The 20,560-nt window shown below is 36.4% G+C and overlaps 3 protein-coding genes and 1 long non-coding RNA gene across 6 annotated transcripts; 1 reads left to right on the top strand and 3 right to left on the bottom strand.

Annotated features, from left to right (window-relative positions):
* Window positions 1-4,809, bottom strand: LOC147858517 (uncharacterized). Its single transcript, XM_087327854.1, has 7 exons — window positions 4,693-4,809; window positions 3,639-3,691; window positions 3,444-3,555; window positions 3,186-3,247; window positions 2,636-2,746; window positions 1,107-2,165; window positions 1-356 (listed from the first exon to the last, which is right to left on the bottom strand). The coding sequence occupies exons 2-7, from the start codon at window positions 3,672-3,674 to the stop codon at window positions 117-119; spliced, it is 1,620 nt and encodes a 539-aa protein (XP_087183980.1). The 5' UTR covers window positions 3,675-3,691; window positions 4,693-4,809; the 3' UTR covers window positions 1-116.
* A 2,472-nt stretch (window positions 4,810-7,281) lies between these two features.
* Window positions 7,282-12,622, top strand: LOC147858516 (uncharacterized). Its single transcript, XM_087327368.1, has 8 exons — window positions 7,282-7,368; window positions 8,195-8,379; window positions 8,527-8,855; window positions 10,060-10,197; window positions 10,284-10,358; window positions 11,192-11,371; window positions 11,795-12,004; window positions 12,476-12,622. Exons 2-8 carry the CDS (start codon window positions 8,244-8,246, stop codon window positions 12,596-12,598), a joined length of 1,191 nt encoding a protein of 396 aa, XP_087183494.1. The 5' UTR covers window positions 7,282-7,368; window positions 8,195-8,243; the 3' UTR covers window positions 12,599-12,622.
* Window positions 12,623-13,633: 1,011 nt separating this feature from the next.
* Window positions 13,634-14,659, bottom strand: LOC147858515 (uncharacterized). Of its 2 annotated transcripts, XR_015530457.1 has the most exons (4): window positions 14,562-14,659; window positions 14,342-14,401; window positions 14,172-14,261; window positions 13,634-14,094 (listed from the first exon to the last, which is right to left on the bottom strand). It is a non-coding gene; the product is annotated as an uncharacterized LOC147858515 (long non-coding RNA). The 2 variants fall into 2 exon arrangements; XR_015530456.1 differs by having other exon boundaries at window positions 13,634-14,261.
* Window positions 14,298-20,423, bottom strand: LOC147858514 (U1 snRNP-associated protein usp106-like). 2 transcript variants are annotated; one of them, XM_087327050.1, is made up of 15 exons: window positions 20,137-20,423; window positions 17,196-17,248; window positions 16,933-17,101; window positions 16,796-16,859; window positions 16,626-16,705; window positions 16,391-16,541; window positions 16,235-16,296; window positions 16,090-16,149; window positions 15,737-15,795; window positions 15,565-15,646; window positions 15,404-15,450; window positions 15,105-15,317; window positions 14,947-15,033; window positions 14,633-14,695; window positions 14,298-14,437 (listed from the first exon to the last, which is right to left on the bottom strand). In XM_087327050.1, exons 1-14 carry the CDS (start codon window positions 20,281-20,283, stop codon window positions 14,665-14,667), a joined length of 1,305 nt encoding a protein of 434 aa, XP_087183176.1. In that variant the 5' UTR covers window positions 20,284-20,423; the 3' UTR covers window positions 14,298-14,437; window positions 14,633-14,664. The 2 variants fall into 2 exon arrangements, with proteins under 2 accessions (XP_087183176.1, XP_087183175.1); XM_087327049.1 differs by lacking the exon at window positions 14,298-14,437 and having other exon boundaries at window positions 14,470-14,695.
* Window positions 20,424-20,560: the final 137 nt, after the last annotated feature.

Raw genomic sequence — 20,560 nt, 5'->3', positions numbered from 1 at the left:
TGAGAAAATGAGAAATGAACTTCATGTATACATAAATGGAAAAGTCAATACGGAGCTCGAAGGGTAATGTGTATTGATACAGTTAATTATATGGTAGGAGCTACACAGCAATTCAATCAACAAGGCCTCCTGTATGGGATAAATCCATCTCCACTATAACTTGTTGCTCTAAAGATACACTTTGGCGCATTTGAACTGAATGTCAATGAACTAGTTTCATTGTTCCTTGGTCCACACGCAGATATCGTTGTTTGGTTTGATGCACCATGACTCTGATATTTTCTTCCAGGGAATTTATGGTTTCTATTTCTATCTATTTCCAGGGATGGGTCATGCTGACATGTTTGAACATATACCTACAACATAGATTCCATATAAGATGCTTGGCGACATACCTATAACATAGTCTCCATGTAAGATGCATATGGTATGCATAAGGTGCTTGAGAACATATCTAATATAGTCTCCATGTAAGATGCATATGGTATGCATAAGGTGCTTGAGAACATATCTAACATAGTCTCCATGTAAGATGCATATGGTATGCATAAGGTGCTTGAGAATATATCTGTGACATTAATTCAATATAGGATGCATATAGTGTGGATGTGCTTGAGAATATACATCTGACAGAGATTTTTCATGGAAATATGCATATGGTGTGTAAAAGATGCTGAAGAATATACCTAGAGCACAGATTCCATATAAGATGGGTATGGGATGTATAAGATGCTTGAGAATATGATTCTGCATAAGATGCATATGCAATGTATAAGATACTCAAAAATGTTAATAGAACACAGATTCCATACAACATGCCGACGGAATGCATAAGATGCGCGTGAATCCACCTAAAACATAAATACCATATAACGCATATGGTATATATATAAGTTGTTTGATAATCTGATTCACATAAGATGCGCATGGGATGTAAACGATTCTCGATGCTTGAGAATATGGGTCCTTACACGATGTATACTAGTATATGTGTATGCATTCAAAAAACCAAAGTGTGTCCCCAAGAACGATGTGCCAAACCTATTTAATAAACGTGACATATATGTTGTAAAAAAAGATAAAAGGAAGAAATGAGAGAAAGAGACCTGAGCATGTATATTGCTGAGTTGGGATTCCTCATTGCGTATTTGGCAGAATGGCATATGATCTGCTTTCACTGTCTCTAGTGCCTGGTTATAAACCTCAGATTCCTTGCCAGTCATCATTACTGTCACTGATAAGTTCTTGCTATCCATTTTGGTTGAGTAGTCCTCATAATGTTGAAATTTTCCATTGCCACAATGCATAAAACCTTCCTCACCATGTGTGTTGCCTTTAATAGAATGGCATGTCATGCGAATTCTTGTCTTTTCATATTTCTCCATATGCATATATTGCTGCTTTTTTATGGCCGCAACATCATGGGCATCCAAAGATCTACTAATATTCACTAGATCATCCAGGTATTCAACACCTCCTCTATGAGCATTAAGTTGCTCATATTCTTCATCAAATGCATCAGTGCCTTGATGATTTGTGATGTTTCGTTTAGGTTCCCTTTCTTGTGGTTTCCAAAGGGATGCAAGTATAGGTTTGGGATTATATAACACTCTACTGCTAGCTTGCCAATTTGTGCTCGCAACTGACATGTTTTGTGCCATTGTCGCCATAGCAAATGCAGTTACCTTCGCGTCCTCATTTTCATTATAAGAAAAAGTATGAGGTAAAAGGAGTACTGGAATGTATAGAGAAGAATAATGTGCCATATTGAAAATGGGCCTAAACGAGCTTATAGACGTTATGCCTTGTTCATGAGCAATGTCATTTGTAGGGTTGTCTCCCTTGTCTTCATTTGAATCACCTACAATATTAGCAGTAGGCGCAGCATCCAAATCCTTCTCACAGGGTGCCAATCTATATAATGTTTCATATTTTTCACTAGATGTGTCACTACTTGTGGCATCTTCTTGTCGAGGAGAATGATCTGAAATGCAAGATGTGCTATTACTGGCCGGTGATGAAACATGGGATAAATGTTCCTCATGTGACCCCAACGAGACAATTTGCTCACAATCCACCGTTGGGCCATGGAAGTCCGGAAATGTTTTGCTGTAAGCCTCCGCAAAGCTACTGTTTGTAGTTGTCTGGTTGGTTTCACATAAAGCCTGTGTACGAGAAGATGTGTAAATAGATGACATTTGAATTGAATTCCATATGTTGTTTGATAATGCATTTTGGTTGGTTACGAAGTCAATGTGCACACACACTTTCTTCTTTCTTTGTAACATATTGATAAAGTAAGAGGTGGAGATGAAAATTCCTCAACAGAACCTCTCAAGAGATATAATTAAAGAAATGCTCAGTAGGTCATTATATCTATCTTTCAGCCTAAGAAATATACATATCTTTTGGGACATATACGAATGCAACAAATGCCTCCCAATGAAAAATCTAAAAGCCGATAATGTGTATATTTGTACTCAACATAAATGTGTATATGTGGATGATCTTAGCATACACACAAAAACACATTGCAAAGTTAAAGTCTCGACTGATAGTCTGATTGTGCCTCAATATATAACTGAATTAGAAACAATGATAATGCAAAGCGAGACTGCTTCATAAGCTAACCTACCTTCTTGGGATAAGGATGACATGGCCTCCGCTTTGGCCGAGGTGGGGGTATTTGAATCTCTCTTGAACTTCCTTTCCCCAACAACCCAAGAAATGAAGTATCTCTCTCCATCTGCAGATCAGCATGTCAAAATCTATATCATGCTACATATTTCCCTTCTCAATTGGGTATTTTCATTTTACAGATGATCAAGTGCTCGGATTTCATAAGGGGCATGGTAACAAGAAGCTTATTTCTATATTCACGCATATGATTCTAAATGTCATGTTATTTCAAACCTACTAAAATTTGGAAACTAAATCCCTAAATAGTGTACAAATAACTGATGTCGAGAATTGATGCTTTGCTTTTCAAATAACTTATCACTGATAGTGCGCAAATAATAATTATTTACAGTCAGTCAAACCATAACCTTAATGCATGAGGAAGAAATATCACACAAATAGAACTTCATACCCCCACATGAATAGGCACACCTATGCTTACGGCAATCCTTTTTTACATTCAAAACATCATTTAAAAAGGTTTAAACGTAACAAACTAATAAAACCTTTGAGAAGAATTTTTGTGCATGGCTGCGGATCTGAATTGTTGTTTTCGTGCCAATGTGATCTAAGATCATAAGACACCAGATTCATTAAAATATCCAAAAAAATCCCATTAAGATGCCCAAACAATTTAACGGAAGCATCAAAACAATTCAAATAATCCTCTTGAATCTAATAAACATGGTGCATATGGACAATACCAAACTCAAAACATTTAATGTAAACTATGAGTTATGGGTGACATAAAAGTGTTTAATCACCTTCAATCCGCCGCCACGCGCGCCCATGAAGTTTCAATGCCTCCAAAAACTTTGTATGGTCATCTTCTGTCCATTTTTCTCTTTGTTTGGTGATGGTATAAGGTTTTCTGACCTATATAGACACACAAAATTACGAGCCTCCATTATCATTAGCAATGTGTTTCTACATCTATTCATATGACTGATGGAGATTACCTTTGTAGGAACATCTTGAGAGCTAATAATGTCCATGAAGAAGGGCAAGGATCCTTGCAATGATATGGATATCAATTCAATATAAACTTGTACAAAAATGAGACTTGATTTTTTATAAGTCCCAGATTATAAAAACATTGTCACAAACACAGCCTGCTCTAGCTTTTATTTAATCCCCGATATACAACTCTACAAGATTTACACTTCGTTCCTGTCTTTACTTAGCCATGTTAGTCATATAAAGAGGATTGTGTATTTTTATTCATTAAAATGGGATAATTCTTTTCCCTAGTATGTGAAGAGTTAATGTCCTGGAGTGGTATTATAACTCTAATATATATTAGATCTGAAAGACACCCAAGATGGCGTCAACCAGTGATAAGTAGTCTACTTATCTAAGTACGTCCCTTGACATACAAAATGTATGTTTTGATTTGAGCAATGGCCTTTGCTGAAGACAACATCAAAATTAGACATTGGCTACCGTCTATCCCAAATACAACACAAACCTTGGCCCATCCCCATCCCATGTATGCATCCAGACACAATGCAAACCTAGCCAGGTACCCATGTAAGCATTCCAGAGACAGGTTAAAGCTGGTTACGTCCATACATAGCACAACCATCAACTTAGGAAAATACATATGGCCTAATCTAGAAGTTTTAAGTGTTGAACTAGTCATCCTGAACATTGCCAAACCATCATATGACCATTGGTTTTAAACCACGATATGTGTATATTACAAGTGTTGAACCATATATATGGAGAGTCTTCTATAAAAATACATATACACATAATATCTGAGGCTCAAACAAAATATGCACTCTATGGTTCCCTCTATAAAATAAGAATTTTTTTGTATGTGCACCACATACTTTTGGGAGCTGTACATGTCTCTCACCATGTTTTCATGCTCTTCTTTCATCATCCAGACAAAGAATCATGAAGACCAGGTTTAATGGACTCATTACTAGACAAAGTTGCACATGAATGTGCCTTGAAATAGACCATGAAAAACAAAACACCCTAGAAATCAGGGGTAAGTTTACTTACCTTTTTGTGCAAAGACAAGAAGCTCTGTTTTAGCTGCTCCGTGGCAACAAGAAGCTCTGTTTTAAGTTATTGTGCTGAGCAGGAAGAAGAAGAAGAAGAAAGAAAGAAAGAAAGAAAGCGGAAAAAAGCGCAAAAGTAGAGTCGCTTTTCAGCAGGAAGGGATAATAATCTGTCTTTATGACGTGGCATGGCCAAAGGAAAAAGCGCACCCCCCCTTTTTATGCCACATCATCAGAGGCTGCCACCTCATCACTCCCACATATGCCCAGCTCCTACTCTCTCGAGTCTCAACTGCCACATCATTCATATCCACTACTACTCGTACGCATTACGCATGAAAAGCCTTCGAAAGAGAGAGAGTCTTAATTCTCAAGAATTACCTACATTTATACATATGTAATTTTGTAAATGTTTAACATTAAGCTCATAATCACACGCTTCTTTTCTTCAAGATTGAGCACATACTTGAGCTTTTGTAGATGTCTTGTCGGACATTTACTAGGATGTGGTCCTCAAGACCGAGTTGATTACGCATGTAACTAACAAAGTCTTAAGCTTCTAGTTTGACATGCTAAGATGATACTTGCTTCTAGTTTAGAGAGAGTTTACTAATTAAACCTTTTGATTAACATCATAGCATGTATCTAAGTTATTGTAGAGATTTAATCCTCCCACCCTTTTTTGTTGTGATCGAGAATATGTAGGTGTACTTTCAACAATGAAAACAAGTATACTTTCACTATCTTGAATACATATTGGTAAATTTTCCACTTTTGAATGTTCAAATGGCAGATTTTCTATTATCTTCGGGTCCACTTATCTACCCTTTTTTCATCATGTTGGTTAATTCAAGGCGTTTCATAATACATTGGATACCTTAACAAATGTCATATTGCTTTTGACACTTTATTACCTATTTATATGTACATATGCCATATGTCGTGTCAACGCAATGGCAATTAAAGTTCAAAGGACAGATCTTTCATGAACATGGAGCTTATGCATATAGCTCACTAGGGATCAAACTTATGAGGAGAAAAAAAAAAGATTAAGGAGAATAATGGATTGAGGGTGCTTAACCACACAACACAGACCACCTGAAATGTGGTTAGTCGGTCCTAAGAAATCCCTTTTTCGAATCCATTCAATACCATTGGACAATGGTGATATCGATAAGTGCTAAGAAAGGTCAATACATAACATTTCTAGACCATGACGAAGTTGTATGGTAACACATGAGTCTTCGGTTCTTTATGACTATAAGAATACAAATGGCAATGTCCATGTTATCCAATAAGGTATAATGCCAAGGCAAAGTTGCTTTCTAACAGTGGAGGTTGATTTCATATTGTTGTAGAGTTATGCTAGGAATCAATATTTGTGGTATCATAACACTTTGGTATTGATAGGGAGAGCTTTCTTGAGCTTGACATTGAATGTGGCACAAATGTGGCTGCCTTGCCACATATTTCTAGGCAATGTTGTGCATGCATATTACCAATGTGTGTGTAGTAATGGAAGTTTTGTCGTTGTCAAGGAACAAAATGATGGATGTTCGTATGTAAGGAAATCAATGTGTAAAATGTATGCACACACTTGATATAGGTGTGAGTGGAAGTCAAGATTAAAATATTCGTGGAAGAAAGTATAAGACTAACGTAATGTTTACAAATTATTGTTTCTGTAACTTCGAGCGCATTTGACATATTGCAGGCTTAAATTTGCGGCTATTGTTTGAAGATGCTTAAGGACCCTTATTTGTATGGGGATGTTGTTCTTGGACAAAGTTATTTTGAAGAATGAGGATTGTTGCATGTAAAAAATTTGGTATTCTTTTGAGACATGAGTGTTCAATTGAACAATTAATGAATGCTATCCAAGCCATGAAAAAGAAAAATGTAATGAAGACGATTTGGAAAAGGATTTCAATAAGAGTCTCATTACTTTGAACCCTACCTCTAACATAACAAAAGTGGTATTTTAGACAACAAAATAAAGATCCACCCTCATAAACCCACATGTCAATGTCAATAACAACAATCACCATACATATTTGATGAAGGGTGTTAATATACAAATAAATCTATATGAAGAAACTTTGTTTCTGAGCACTAGGTCACCCTATTATTGCTAGACAATGCTTGCATTCTTGTTACATTGGAGATATAACGTGATCACTCTTTCATGTTTCAACAAGTCTGGCGACCACAAAGTCCACACATGACAAAGCACAAACAATAATCTGGAATCGAACTCCGACAACTACAAGGCCAAGTCATAAACGGGCGGGTACACAACATTCAGGTTTGGAGGTGGTGGAAGCAAAGGAAATTACTGATCTCAGGCTCGATGGACATCATCACATACCCCATGTGTAGGATTCCCAAGAGGGACATGCGTGTGATGATGATATGGTGAGAGGAGTTCTTTGTATGATAAAGCAAGCATGTTAGAGGTGAGGTGAGATGTAATTTTGTGAGACATGATGAAGCTCTATATCTATTATTATTACACATGGATTTTGAAAGGGAGGGGGCTATATATGTAGTTGTTGGAAACATGGGTCCTAGAAATGCGATATACTCTGCAACTCCTGTCATATGGCGAGGCTTTGAACGTCATTTTCTTTTTCGCTACGCCTTCTTCGTTTCTGCTCTTTGCATCCATGGATTTCAGGTTTTCTTCTTCGTCTTCCTCTTCTTCTTCGCTGTATCTCTCTCTTTCTCTAATAATTCTCAGAAATTCTGTGTTCCGAATGGGGCACTAATGGTTCCTCGTAACAATCCCAAGAGTGCATCAATACTTGCGAGATAAAATTGTGTGTAAACGATTTTTATCTTAATATGGCGAGACTAATTACCATAGAGAAATCTTGACATTTTTTTGAAGTTTCTTTTGGTATTGTTTGTACGTTTTTATGCGTCCTAATTCTTATGATCAAAGACAGCATCAGCGTCACATAAACGGCGAACAGAAGAGTTTGATCTATCGATGCTTAGATTGATGTCCACACCAAGGATGATCGTTCACAGTGATAAGGGAGAAAGAAATATACCTGAAGATAATTTGGATTTAGGTTCAATAGACAACATTACTTTGGGTTCAATATGGCATAAGGATTCTCACTAACACATTTCCTTACTGACGCTATAATTATCAATGAATGCAGTCTTTACATTATATACTCTACTTTTTCTTCTTTGCTTCACGTTTTATGACAAATAGTGAGGATAATAAACTCCTATAATGCTGCAGTATAGAACGCCACCAAGAAACCACCCTGAATCTTTAATTTTCCTACTCGCATATGTCATTGCCTATTATGTCATTTATCTATTGGTTTATAAATTGATTATCATTCATGTTATTTGATCTATGAAAGTATTTGAGGCATTCCAAAATAACATTTATAATCCACCACATTTATCTGGTGATTATCTTTAATAAAGGATTGAAATAATCCGTATGTCCAGAGAACTCAAGAAATTTTATGTGTTTACAGGTGGCAAGTTTAACATATTCTTTGTTGGGGATTTAAAGAAATATACGCAATGATGGGCCTACTTTCTGATCATGATGGCACGGAATATTCTGAAAGTGGAACTAGTTCAAAAACTTCATTAGCTGAAGGTTTAAATAGGCAAAAAGATTGTCCACTCGTGAATGGATATATAGACAAGAGAACAGGTGTGCCGTGGGAGATGGATGCATACTAATTCAAATTTGTAGGAAATACATGGAAACGTTTCATATAAATTTACAAAAATAGAGGAAATGTTTGTAATTTGTTATCTTCATGCTACTGATGATGATAACATTGAGTATATGATGTAGGAGTTCGATACTTCAATGCTTCCCAACAAACTGACAGTCTGAAACCAAAGCTTGAAACAGTCGTGAAGTTTACAAGGGAAACTCAGCTTTGTGATACGAGAAACCAACAATGCAATACTATACGTGAAACATGGACTCAAATGGACCGGTCTGGTCTTGTGCTTGATAGAAGCCATGATTATTCACGTATACCAGGACACTATGAAGATTCCAAGGTTTGGGAAGAAAAAAGAATGTCTGCTGCCATTGTGATTCAGAGGTATGCAAGAGGGAGAATTGCGAGATGCAAGGCCAAGAAACTGAGGAAATTTGTTCAAGAGAATTCAGAGGCAAGATGAGTGAATCGATACAAAACATTTTCATCATTTCTTTTTGTTTTTAAGGAAAATGTTTTATGATTATTTTGTGGACTATGTGCATTCTATTCTGGCATCTCTACTTTGTCATAAACTCCTCATTCCGTTCTAGGTTTTCATATTGTTTCTATCAGCCAGACATTCCACAATGCAACTTTTGTTCTCATAGATCACATTCGCGACATTATATTATACCTTTTCATTGATCACATAGTTCACATTTCTCCTTTCCCAACATAGACATGAAAACCACCTATTTGAGTTGCCATTCCGATGTCATTTTGTTTATCTTTCTTTTTTTTCTGAAAAATTATTCTATTTAGTTTATCTTTTTTCCTCGAATGAGGGATACAATCACCACCGAAAACAATATGTTCAAATAAATGGGTTCTGAATGCTACCCGGCATAGAGGAGACATAGCTGATAGAGAAATGAAAGAATCCTATGAGGTTGTACTATGAGGCATAAAGAAAAAGCCTGTTGATGATCTACATGATCTCTGACTACCCGTATGCATGAATGTGCAAAAAGGGAGAGGCGACTCTCATGTTTGCATGCAGGTGTTTTTATTCTATTTGTATCTCATTGTAATTTGGTTCCATTTTGTCAAAATATATTTGTTCCTCTCAGAAATAGATGCTTTCTAAGGAGGAGCAACTCTGCTTTACACAACGGTTTGCAAGTATTAAGTGATGTTGCTAATGTTCTCCCATTTGAAACGGCCATAGTCAGTAATCTTTTCTGTGGTCAATTTCGCAGCCAAACCTATTCTAAAGGAGTGTCTCCGGCACTTCTCGTTACTAAGCACAGTATAATATATAGCTTCCTCAAACCATGCCAGTTCTTTCTGTAATATTGGGATTATGTAAAGCAGATATTTTATTAGCAGGTTTTTGAGCTATTGCTTTAGTAGTATCATGAAGTGCGTTCATGCCAAAATGATGCATTCTCTTTTTTAGCAAGAGAAATAACTAAAACGAAAATAGTCGTGGATATATGTAATAATGTTCTGGTCCGCTTCTTCAATCTATGTAATTTCCGAATGTCACCTCTTTAAATGTGTAAAGTAACACGTGTAAGTATTTTTTTCATGGAATCTCTTTATCTTGCATCCTAGGAAACTTTTCATTTCAATAATACGTCGTCTCTAAGAGAAGAGAAATCATGCATTTATAGTTGATCGCTGAGCTAGAAAAGAAACAAAAGTTGGAGGAAGAGATGCAATTAAAACAGGAAATCCACAGACATAAACACCCACGAACAAAGGGAGAATTTGAAGTCCTTTACAAAGAAGTCGATGCATGGCACCTTGAGGTCGGATGTCTTCCAAAATAGTTGTTTAATCTCTACTTCTCCCTTGCAGAGATATTAATATGTTTTGTTGATGTTGATTTGAGTAGGAGCTTCAATCTATCAAGGAAAAGAGTCTTTCAGGCGAAAAGCAAAAGTTGGCATCACAAGAGCTCTTGAAAAAGGTGATTGATTCTTAATTATATGAGGGATTAAATTTTGACAATGATTGTTAACTTAAGCATTGTCACCTGGAAGAGGAGGGTATTATATTATGTGTGTGTGTATGGATAGAAATATAACCACTGCCAGTATGGTCAACCTATTTCCCACACAAGTTAGACTTTCAGGTTTTCATTCAAGCAGTCTCTACGTTTGTGCCATATCTCAGAAGATATAGAGGAACATTTGAATGTTTGGAATTTACATTCAGATGTAAGGAGATTCCTAAACAAAAACACCGAGTGACTGCTTGTTTAGCTGTAATTCTTTTGGTGGTATTCGCTGCACATTTAGGTTTGCTGCCATTAATAAAATGTATTACAAAAACAATCTGTATCTGTGCACATGTGTGTATATCGACACTCGCATAGATCGCAACAGAGGAATAGATGGAGAGGAAAAAACAGCATCAATGGAATAGCATCCAACTTAGGTGCTGCACCAACGATAATAATGAATGTAGGAGAAAATGTGTTTCCTACATTGCGTGTTTATTAGTGATTGATATCAAAGAGTCATAAGAGATGATATTTTAATTAATGATTGTGGCAATTGCAAATAATATCACAAGCCACATTCTATAACCAAGCTCCTCTTTTATTGTTTTTTTCTCATACTGTCTGTGGTTTCCATCTACTAGAATTTGACCATCTTGAGTATTAAATTAGTTAGTACATGGGCCTTAGTGAAATTTAACCTTCAATGGGACTCCCAATGTTTAATCTGTTATTATGTCGTCTACATGTTTATTTTCTTCATAAAATAACGATTTCCATTGGAACGACTTCTTTTCTAGGAGGTTGAATTCTTACAAGCTATAGGGAAAATGGAGCTGGCTGCAGCAAAAGAGAACAAGGAGGCACGAATCAGAGCACTGATGTGTAAAATGAGCGCACCAAAGAAGTGGGAGCTATCTAATGGAAAGGTTGTACATGTTCAAACTCCGAATACTCTCCGTGCCTCAGACCTCTTGAGGGTAAGGTTCTTCAATAAACCTCCTTTATTACTCTTTACTTAAAACATACAAAACCAACTGCTCATAACAAGAAAAGAAACCGAAAATAAAGGACATCAACTTTATGACCTTCTTCTATAAAACACAATATTAACGTCACACTTACTATGAAGCCTTCAAATAATGCACTGCTTGCAATGCAAATAATATTGCAGTAACTCTAAATACTGCAATAGATGTCTGTGATATCAGAACAAAAATATGATGGTAATTTTTGTTTCCACATTTAATAACGAACAACGGCCTAAACAAATTGTGGAAAGTTGCTTGCATACGTTATATATAAAATGCATTTGTTCATATTGTATCAGTGCATGTGAAAAAATGGCTCATTTTGAGTATGGAGCAAGGGTTCAATGCTGACTAGCAATTGTTGTCTACTAGTTGTACACAGCACTTGGCCAATGTTTCCGAAATGTTGATGAAAGAATGTGTGTACTTGGATACATAAAATGGACAGTGCAAGAATATGATTGCCAACTGACAAAAGAACTTCTCTTGCTCATCGAGCGGGAAGCTGATTTGATGTATCGGAATCGACCAACAGCATCTTTATTTGGTCTACGACAGAGGATACTCGACCTTTTTTTGAAGGTTACAATGCAAACCCTGTTATTCCTTTCTTTCTTTCCAATAATTATACAACATGGCAAAGCACCTCACTCTGTTTGCTCACCTTTTCTTTCCTTTTACATTTGTCGAAAGTAGAAAGTTAGTGTGAGTTGAGTTGAAATGGATAGGTGATATAGAAATATAGAAACATGTATTGCACCTTTTACAAAAAATGCCCCTTTGTACCAGGTTCCTAACTTGAAAAAGAAACAATGTAAAACTGAATTATTTCAGTTGAAACGCCAAAACACCCCCATAGCTCATATGTTGAAACTATTAATGTCTTACTTTATCAAGAGATTTGTCCGTATTAATATCTTACATTCTATTGTAAGTTTTCAGCTCATATGTTGAAATTATGAATATCTTACTTTATCAAGAGATTTGTCCCTATCAATATCTTACATTCTCTTGTAATTTTTCAGTTTCAAATGACATTACTTTATTGTGCAGTTCATCAAGACACCTAGATTCAACCCTGAAGCAGCTGCATATCAATGTGTACCAATTGATTTTGATCATGCCTCCAATCAGGCACTGAGACGTCAATCAATACCTATTTGCCTTCAAAATTGATGTCTAGTTTTTATCGAAAATAAAAATTTGAACGGCTATTATATATGGAAATTGCTTAATAGGAATCGGAATCGGAATCAAAATATCATGTTGTAAACCAAAACAAGCTAAGATAGTTTGTATACAACCTAATTCGTACATCATATTTCAGCCACCCGTTTCAATATATTGGTCACCCATTTCATCAAAATAACTATTTACATAAGGGAGGACATATTGACAAATTTATTATGAAAATCTACTGGTTGATCATTGCACAGAACAGAACGAATGTATAATATAAAACGTCCTCAACCAAAGCCATTCTGCAAATTATTCTACAACACTAGAATGCGTATCTCATACAATCAGTTCTCAGATGTCATAGATCTGTGATGACTAAAGTTACAGATGAGTAGTGATTTCATGATGCATTCGATTTGATTTCTTACCAAAAAAGACAAGGCTTCTAGTTGCTTACACCAGTCGGACTGATCCTTACCTATTTTCTCAAGTTAAAATTTGGGGCAACTTGATATGAAAACCCATATAGTTACTTGATATGAAATCTACATGAAAGGAAATAAAACAAACTTCAGAAAATAAACCAATTTCCCATTATCGAAATAGGGATCAGCAGCCTTTCCCTTTTAAGAATGAAAACTTCTTGGAATTCTTCATGAAGTGCCCAAGGTTTCCGAAGATGCAGGTTAATACAAGAAAGACTTTCCTTCATTGATTAGAGACCACTGGGTACACTTTCCATTTTATTAAAAACATGTAAATAATACATTTTCTTGTGATATCGTATGAACTGCTGTAAGACTCCTGATTCTGTACTTTCCTGCCGTCAAATCCTATTCTATAAATTAAGCAAAGTTTTATAGCTCCAATGGCTGACTGACACTTAGCACGATCAGTCAAACCCACATTTGCACTGCATCAAATAAAAACTCGAAGATCGAAAACATTTTCCTAAACTCATCATCATCATTTCACATTTGAGATCTAACCAGGATTATGGTGGACCAGATAACACAACGGTAAAACAAGATGACATTGTAATGACAGTCAATTTCTTCAGTTCTAACCTTCAAAATCCAAACAACTCTTCATTTATGAAATCTGTAAACAGTCGATGCAATTCGAGTATAACAACTTCAGACACAAAAAATTCCCACATTTCGGCCATTGGGCATATAATGTTGCTACCAGGTACAAACTATTGGGCACACCCCTAGATAACTCCTAAAATCTGTGCTTCAAGAATGCTTTCATGTTTCTGTTAGTTAGATTTTATATTTTCACACCCTAGGTACCTAGGATACTGCATCTAGAAGAACAAAGCATTATTATTACATGATATCATAATAATCTAGAAAATTGCACACTAAATCTTTTCCGTAAGCGACCCAGATCAGCTGCATGATATATAGCTTTAAAAAAAAGTTCAGATTGCTCACAATCGAAACTTGATTCGCTAACTCCCATCAATGATAGTGTGTGTATGACCTGACCTGTTTATATAAGCAATAATATGCAAGAGAGATTATATTCATAACGTGTTGAGGCAGAGAAAAAAGGGCCAACGCACCTAAGAATGGCTATTAGCAGTATGTCTCTGCTGATAAGCTGATAGAGGTTCTTGAATAACTGGATTGCACACTAAACTTCATGCATCACCCTGTAACAGAAGATATGTACCAGGTACTGGCACCCAAAAGATAAATAGTCGAAATATTTTCCAACATAATTAAGACTTACAGATCTGCTTCGGCCAATCCTCTCAACTTCTTCAATCGCAAGAATATATACAAGTACTCACTGGCAAAGGAAATCAAAGGACGAGGCTACCCTTTACTGTCCATGCACGGAGACATAATGTCAAAGTCTACCAGAAACTTTGAAAAGTTAACTTCCAAACAAAAAAACAAAGAGATGTCATAGTTGCAGAAAAAATAATTTTTAATCCCCCTTGCCATACATAATGGAAATAGCATATGCCCAATTGGATAAGCCTCCGAGGCATGAACAATGGCCTATATAGACACTCACTAAGATACAGTGGCAGGCCCTCTCCATTATGTTTAGCGGCGACCATGTCTGCTGTAACTATCCCTGTCATAAGATGGTATTATTATTAGAGGAAACTAAAGAGAAGAAACACCATGTACATAAGAAAATGTCCCTCAGTTTCAAACCGTCACCATAATACCCCCCCCCATATAGCACTTTAATAATACAAATGGATATTCTGGTAATTTTTGGAATTTTTAGAATATTATGATAAATACCCAATGTAGAGGCATGTTGATGGTTTTCCATAAAAGAAAAAGTGCAGCATCAATGATGTGGAAAATTGAACTTACCTATAGTGATCCGAACCCTCTCTATCCCTGTGTCGTCCACTTCCATGGTCCCTCGATCTAGATGGTGAGCGTGAACGTGAACGTGATCTGGCATACAGGCCAAGTTGAATATAGATACAAAATCAGAAGGTTATACAATATACAGTACAATGTTTTACCTTTGACTGCTTCGAGAATCTCTATCCCGTGTGCGATCATGTCGTCTATCATTATCTCTATCCCTATCTCTATCTCTACTTAAACGATCACGAGTTCTCTCCCTACTCCGTTCTACTTCTTTTTCCCTATCAGGGTCACGTTTTCGATCAGAATCTCCATCCAGCCTGTCTTTATCCCTGCTTATGCTTCCATCCTGTCTACTTTTCGAGATACTGTAGCAGCAAGAAGACAAAAAATTGATGGCTATCTCATACCTTGGAGCACCCATATCAGAATTGACGTAGCTGGAAATATCTACCTGTTATCATCAGTGCGTTCAGTCTTGCGTGCCTTCATCCGCTCTTCCTGAGTATCAAATGATTATTAATTTATTACATTAGCTTAAGTCACAACTAGAATCAAACACAAAGTCATCTACACCAACCAAGATTTGAACTAGTGCCTCTATTTGCCACTCACCTTTAAGTCGTCCAATTTCTCCCTTATTTGAATATAGCCAAGATGAAGTTTTCCTCCAAAATGATCAGCTAATCGTCGATCACTATTCCATGGGAAAAAATTGTTAGTAGCTTTTCCTTAAATTTGTCAGCAAATATCTAATGTAAATTAAAGCAACTGTTCTGCAGTTTACCTATCATATACACTAAGAAATGCACCACAAATATCACACACTCGAAGCTTTTGATCAGTCTGAAAATATTTGTAGAAAAACATGGTTAGAATGCCATTTTGGGGAGCAAAACAGTAAGTATGTATCTGTAAGCTACAATATGCAAGTTCAAGCCATATACGCCCAACTAGAGATGCGAGAAAGCTAAAGATAATTAGAGAGCTGATGCATCAATGTGCATTCTTGAAAGACAGATGACTTGCAACTACGCAAAATCTCAATCAATCAACTTTTCATTCATCAACTAGTTTGACTATATGGTATTCCAGATGCTAAATCATTCAAAAGAGAAACCAGTGGATACAATAGCTTACAATTCGAACATCAAATGCAGCTTGTTTTGCCGGATCTGCCACTGGTTCAGCACGCACTAACTGTCGGTACATAAATAAAATCCAACATTACTTCCAGCAAGTATTAAATTACTTTCTAGAAACACATTAACAAGACCCACTTCACCTTCTTCAATGCATCCGCCTCTTCCATTGCTCTCTGTGCTTCATCCAGCATCCCTAGCTCACCTACAATACAAGCAATAACGTAGGGAACATATGCAGTTTGACTTTCTCAAGTTTCCATTGATAAATATTACAAAAGTGTAATAGCATAGCTTACCAAGTTCTTCAGCTTTTTGCAGTTTTTCTTTAATCATCTCTTGTGTTCGAGCATCAGGTGGGAATGGCAATGGGGCTAAAGGTGGTGGTGCTTGAAGAGGTTGTGGCATAGAAGCTCTGTCCTTGTTGAAGGCATCTAATACAGATAATGCCTGTTTGAAAATGGCACACATTTTTGTATCAACCCAGTGTAACCTATTAAACTAACAAGGAGACAACAGAAAGGGAAAATGTACCTGGCGGTCAGCTCTTTTGAGACGTAATTCCTCTACTTGTTCCATTATTCTGATTTTGTCATCAGTTCTACCTTCCAAATCTAAGAAAGAAACAAAACAAGCTCCTGTTGTGGTGAAAAACGATCGTGGTACTTCAAAAAACCAAAAGGTATTATCATCAGATTCAGTACCTAAGTATTCAGCTTCTTTCAACTTCTCTTTTATTTGCCTTGTGTATTCTGCCGCCTCAGGAGACTGCAAGAACCCAGCCAAAAATGTTAATTACATATCAACACTCCTGCCATTAGAAATTAGAATCTCCTCTTACCTTTGTAACTTCTGACACTGCAATTGCTGTAGCAGCTTTTGCGTCATCCTCTTCCAAACGCTTCAATGCACGCTGAATTTTGCGGTCACATTCATATACAAGCTTTTCTAGGCCATCTTCTAGATCCTTATCATAGTTATCTTTCCCTTTCGCTTTTGCTTCCTCGTATCTTTTCAAAGTCAAGGGTAGAATAAAAACATGAGATCTGTTGAACAAAAAGCTAAATCACTAGATATAAGACATGGATTAACAACTATGCATACTCTTTTCGTAGTTGTAAGGAATGAATCTTCGGGCATGCTCCCAAATCCATTTTCTGCAAAAATAGAACAGTTGAACAATTAAATTTCCACAGTGAGAATAAGTAAAATGTGCCACTCATGCAAATTTAGATAGCGAAATAATTTTAACGACTAAATACACGTAAGCATGCAGCAGAGCCCACAAATCATGGAAATTACTGAATCCAACGGGACATGCTCTTACTCATTGACTACAGCCAATACAGGTATCATATATTTTAACTGAATGTGCCACTTAGTCTATTTATCACAAAGCAAATTTAGACAAAACCAAAGTCTATAAATCTATGATAAAAAAGAAGCAAAGTCACAGAAAAAACATCTCACTAAGTCAAATTTCCATTTGAATTTCCAAACAATTACAGGACATGACTCAAACAATGGCCCTTACGGAGAAATTAGTAGCATTTAAGAAATCGCTCATAATTTAACACATTCGACAAGCGCAAAAGCATGGAGATCATCAATCAGACAGAATCCTATTTTGGTAAATCAGTGAGTCATATGAACAACCATGACAGCTATGATTAGACTTTGCATGCATCCAAAGATTGTAAATTTATGAAGTTGCCAAGTTAAGAAGAAAAAACCACACAAAAAAATCTTTCTATATTGGTGGTCCAATTCAAGTTTTCCGAACAACTACAACGATGAAACGAACCATGCCATAATTTATGGAGAAATTAGAAGAAAGCAGCATATCACTAGCAAACACACATCAAAAGAGCATTTCAGCACTCAAATCATTGACTAAGAGAATTCAAGTGGTGGACAGAATCTCTCTTTACCTAGAAATCCGTTTTGATAAACTAACCAAATTTATGCACAAAAACAACAGAAACCAATCGATTTTACACGAACCCAGAATGTGAACAGAGTTGCTCTTCACCTTGGAAAGGGAGAATCTGCTACCGTGAAGAAAAGGAGACATGGGCTGTTTTGTGCACCTCTAGTGAATTTAAATGTAACCACCAAAAATATACTTACATATCATTATTATTTATATTAACGATAATTAATATACAGATATTGAACGTGAAGGTTTACACAATTGAAAAGAGTGACAGAGTCGAGAAATACATCTACACAAAGACTTTATAAAGAAAATGATATATCAACTTCTTGAAAAACTACAATTATGAGCATTTAACATGTGAATGTGTGTACCAGAAGATAAAATGATTTTTTTACTTCCTAAACTAAAAAGGCCTTAGGGTGTAATAAAAAATAAGCAGTAACAATAAGATTTGGTGCCTGACCATTGGAAACGGAAATTGCAGCCCAAATAGCTATTATGGTTTCAACCAATACGGAAAGGTCAGTGGTACAATGAGAGCAACTCTGATACTGTGTGATGATGGCTTTGACCTTACGAAGTTAAGCAGTTTGGAGTGGTGGTCCTGGTTGGCATTGGCAATGTCCATAACCAAGTATAATGGTTCACATTCTGAATAGTGAATGCAATTTGATGTGGATATTCTCTTCTGCATAGTGAGGAGTGTCCCTAGTAGTATCCGAGCAGAAGACATTTTTCATTGAAAACATTAGCTAAAGAAGATGATGCTACCCAAGGAAGAAGCAAACCGTCCAAGCATCAATTTAATGAGCACGTTCCATCATATATTGCATTAAAGTAATAAGAACCAAAACCATGGAAAAAATAACCCCATAGACCAATGATCCTTCCAATTTCGGTAAACAAAATCTCCATGGAAAACTGCAGTTAAAGCAGCATAGACAATGACAAAAATCAAATGTATGTTTTGTGCACATCCAACGTACTGAATGGTAGCACATATACACATATATGAGTGCAAGTGTATTTATTTTCTCACATATACGTAAGAAAGTGATAGCACAGAAAGCCATGAATTCATTGAATCTATGAAGAAATGGATAAAAACACATCCTTGAGAAGTGTTCAAACATCGAAATTGTATAAAAACAACAAAGTCATCTCACATCAACAAAGAAACAATAAAAGAGCAAAGTCTTTTCAAATTCCACAGACTGTTACCCTGGATGAAAAAATCTCTCCCAAGTCATGGAATCAGTAAAACAATGCAGCAGTTGGCAACCAAAACATCTTCACAATAGGTGTTTCTTTTCATAACGAGAAAATACGTTTTACATGGACAAACAACAATGTCTAATCTGTCAGGAAAACAAGAAAACAAACCCATGCACAACAATATTTCTATATACGTGTTTCCTTCACATTTCTGCAAATTTTCATAATGAGAAAATACTTTTTACATGGACAAAAACAATCTCTCTTAAGTCATCAATACAAGGAAATAAACCCATGCACAACAATATTTCTACACAAATTTATTTCGAATTTCCCCAAAGAAGATTCTTAATGTACAAACAAATATCCGAAGTCATTCATCAACAATAAACTCCATAGGTGTTTCCCATCAAGTTCCCCGGTCAGTTTTATAGACGGAATACAAAAGCGAATAAACAGGAAGATATACATGGATTAATCAAACAAACAAACAAAGGGATAACGAAGCCTCTTTATCAAGGTTTTTTATTTCATGTTCTTCAGGAGTTTCTCAGCTCGAAATAATAGGGACAAGGAATGATAATAATTTTGCTAACAGAAATTACCATTAGCAAAAATCGGCATACCCCTGGGCCCTCACGCACATTTAGCACATCCAAGGTGTATAAAAGAGCCGACTTCATAAATTCGTCGACTCAAAACGGAAAGGTAAAAAAAAAATCTCTCCACGAGTCTCTCTTCAAGTTCCAGAAACAGTCCAATTAACACAAAACAGTAGCGAAATTAAATAAAACGGTTGCGAAATCAGAAGAAGTGAAGGAATGAGAAAGAGAAGAACAAGACGAAGAATACGAAGAGAAAACAGGAGAAGATTGTATATATATTACTAACCGTGAGTTGGAAAAGATCGTGAGGACACAATCCAGCAGTGTAGAGTCTGCAGACATCTCTGTCGTAATACTTCCTCTTCACGACCTCCACATCTCCATTGCGATTTGCTCCCATGAGAGTGTCCAGCTGCTTCCTGAAAGCATCCATGGTGACCTCAGAGATTCGCAGACAAGCGAACGGACGGCAAGAAGAAGGCGCAGACGACAACTGGGTACTGGAAGAAGAACGAAAATTAGGGTTTAGCAGGTGTCTCTCGCTGTTTCTAGATATATAATAAATAAACAAAGACGCGATTGGTGATTGATTTCTTGAGTTTGTGTGCGTCCAAGGGAAAACCAGAGGTCCCCTGGGCTTTTTGTTTATTTCCGTTAAATGCCCTCCCTTAGTTCGACATTGGCGATTGATTTCTTGTACATACATACAT

This window comes from Azolla caroliniana, unplaced genomic scaffold (genome assembly GCF_043228905.1).
Source record: "Azolla caroliniana isolate FFs.n. ecotype wild unplaced genomic scaffold, voAzoCaro1.0.p SCAF_11, whole genome shotgun sequence".
Taxonomy (NCBI): domain Eukaryota; kingdom Viridiplantae; phylum Streptophyta; class Polypodiopsida; order Salviniales; family Salviniaceae; genus Azolla; species Azolla caroliniana.
The sequence above is the reverse complement of the archived record's forward strand: the minus strand, read 5'-3'. Positions and strand labels throughout refer to the sequence as shown.

What these genes read in the sequence shown, in the direction of transcription:
- LOC147858517 (XM_087327854.1), bottom strand. Translation starts at nt 3,674, where the DNA reads ATGGACATTATTAGCTCTCAAGATGTTCCTACAAAG. An exon ending in GTCATCCTTATCCCAAGAAG is followed by an intron (nt 2,166 to 2,635) that starts GTAGGTTAGCTT and finishes TCTCGTACACAG; the next exon opens with GCTTTATGTGAAACCAACCA. An exon ending in TCAGCAATATACATGCTCAG is followed by an intron (nt 357 to 1,106) that starts GTCTCTTTCTCT and finishes TCTATGTTGTAG; the next exon opens with GTATATGTTCAAACATGTCA.
- LOC147858516 (XM_087327368.1), top strand. Translation starts at nt 8,244, where the DNA reads ATGATGGGCCTACTTTCTGATCATGATGGCACGGAATATTCTGAAAGT. An exon ending in TCGATGCATGGCACCTTGAG is followed by an intron (nt 10,198 to 10,283) that starts GTCGGATGTCTT and finishes TGATTTGAGTAG; the next exon opens with GAGCTTCAATCTATCAAGGA. An exon ending in TACTCGACCTTTTTTTGAAG is followed by an intron (nt 12,005 to 12,475) that starts GTTACAATGCAA and finishes TTTATTGTGCAG; the next exon opens with TTCATCAAGACACCTAGATT.
- LOC147858514 (XM_087327050.1), bottom strand. Translation starts at nt 20,283, where the DNA reads ATGGATGCTTTCAGGAAGCAGCTGGACACTCTCATGGGAGCAAATCGC. An exon ending in AGGCGGATGCATTGAAGAAG is followed by an intron (nt 16,150 to 16,234) that starts GTGAAGTGGGTC and finishes ATGTACCGACAG; the next exon opens with TTAGTGCGTGCTGAACCAGT. An exon ending in GAACGCACTGATGATAACAG is followed by an intron (nt 15,318 to 15,403) that starts GTAGATATTTCC and finishes TTGCTGCTACAG; the next exon opens with TATCTCGAAAAGTAGACAGG.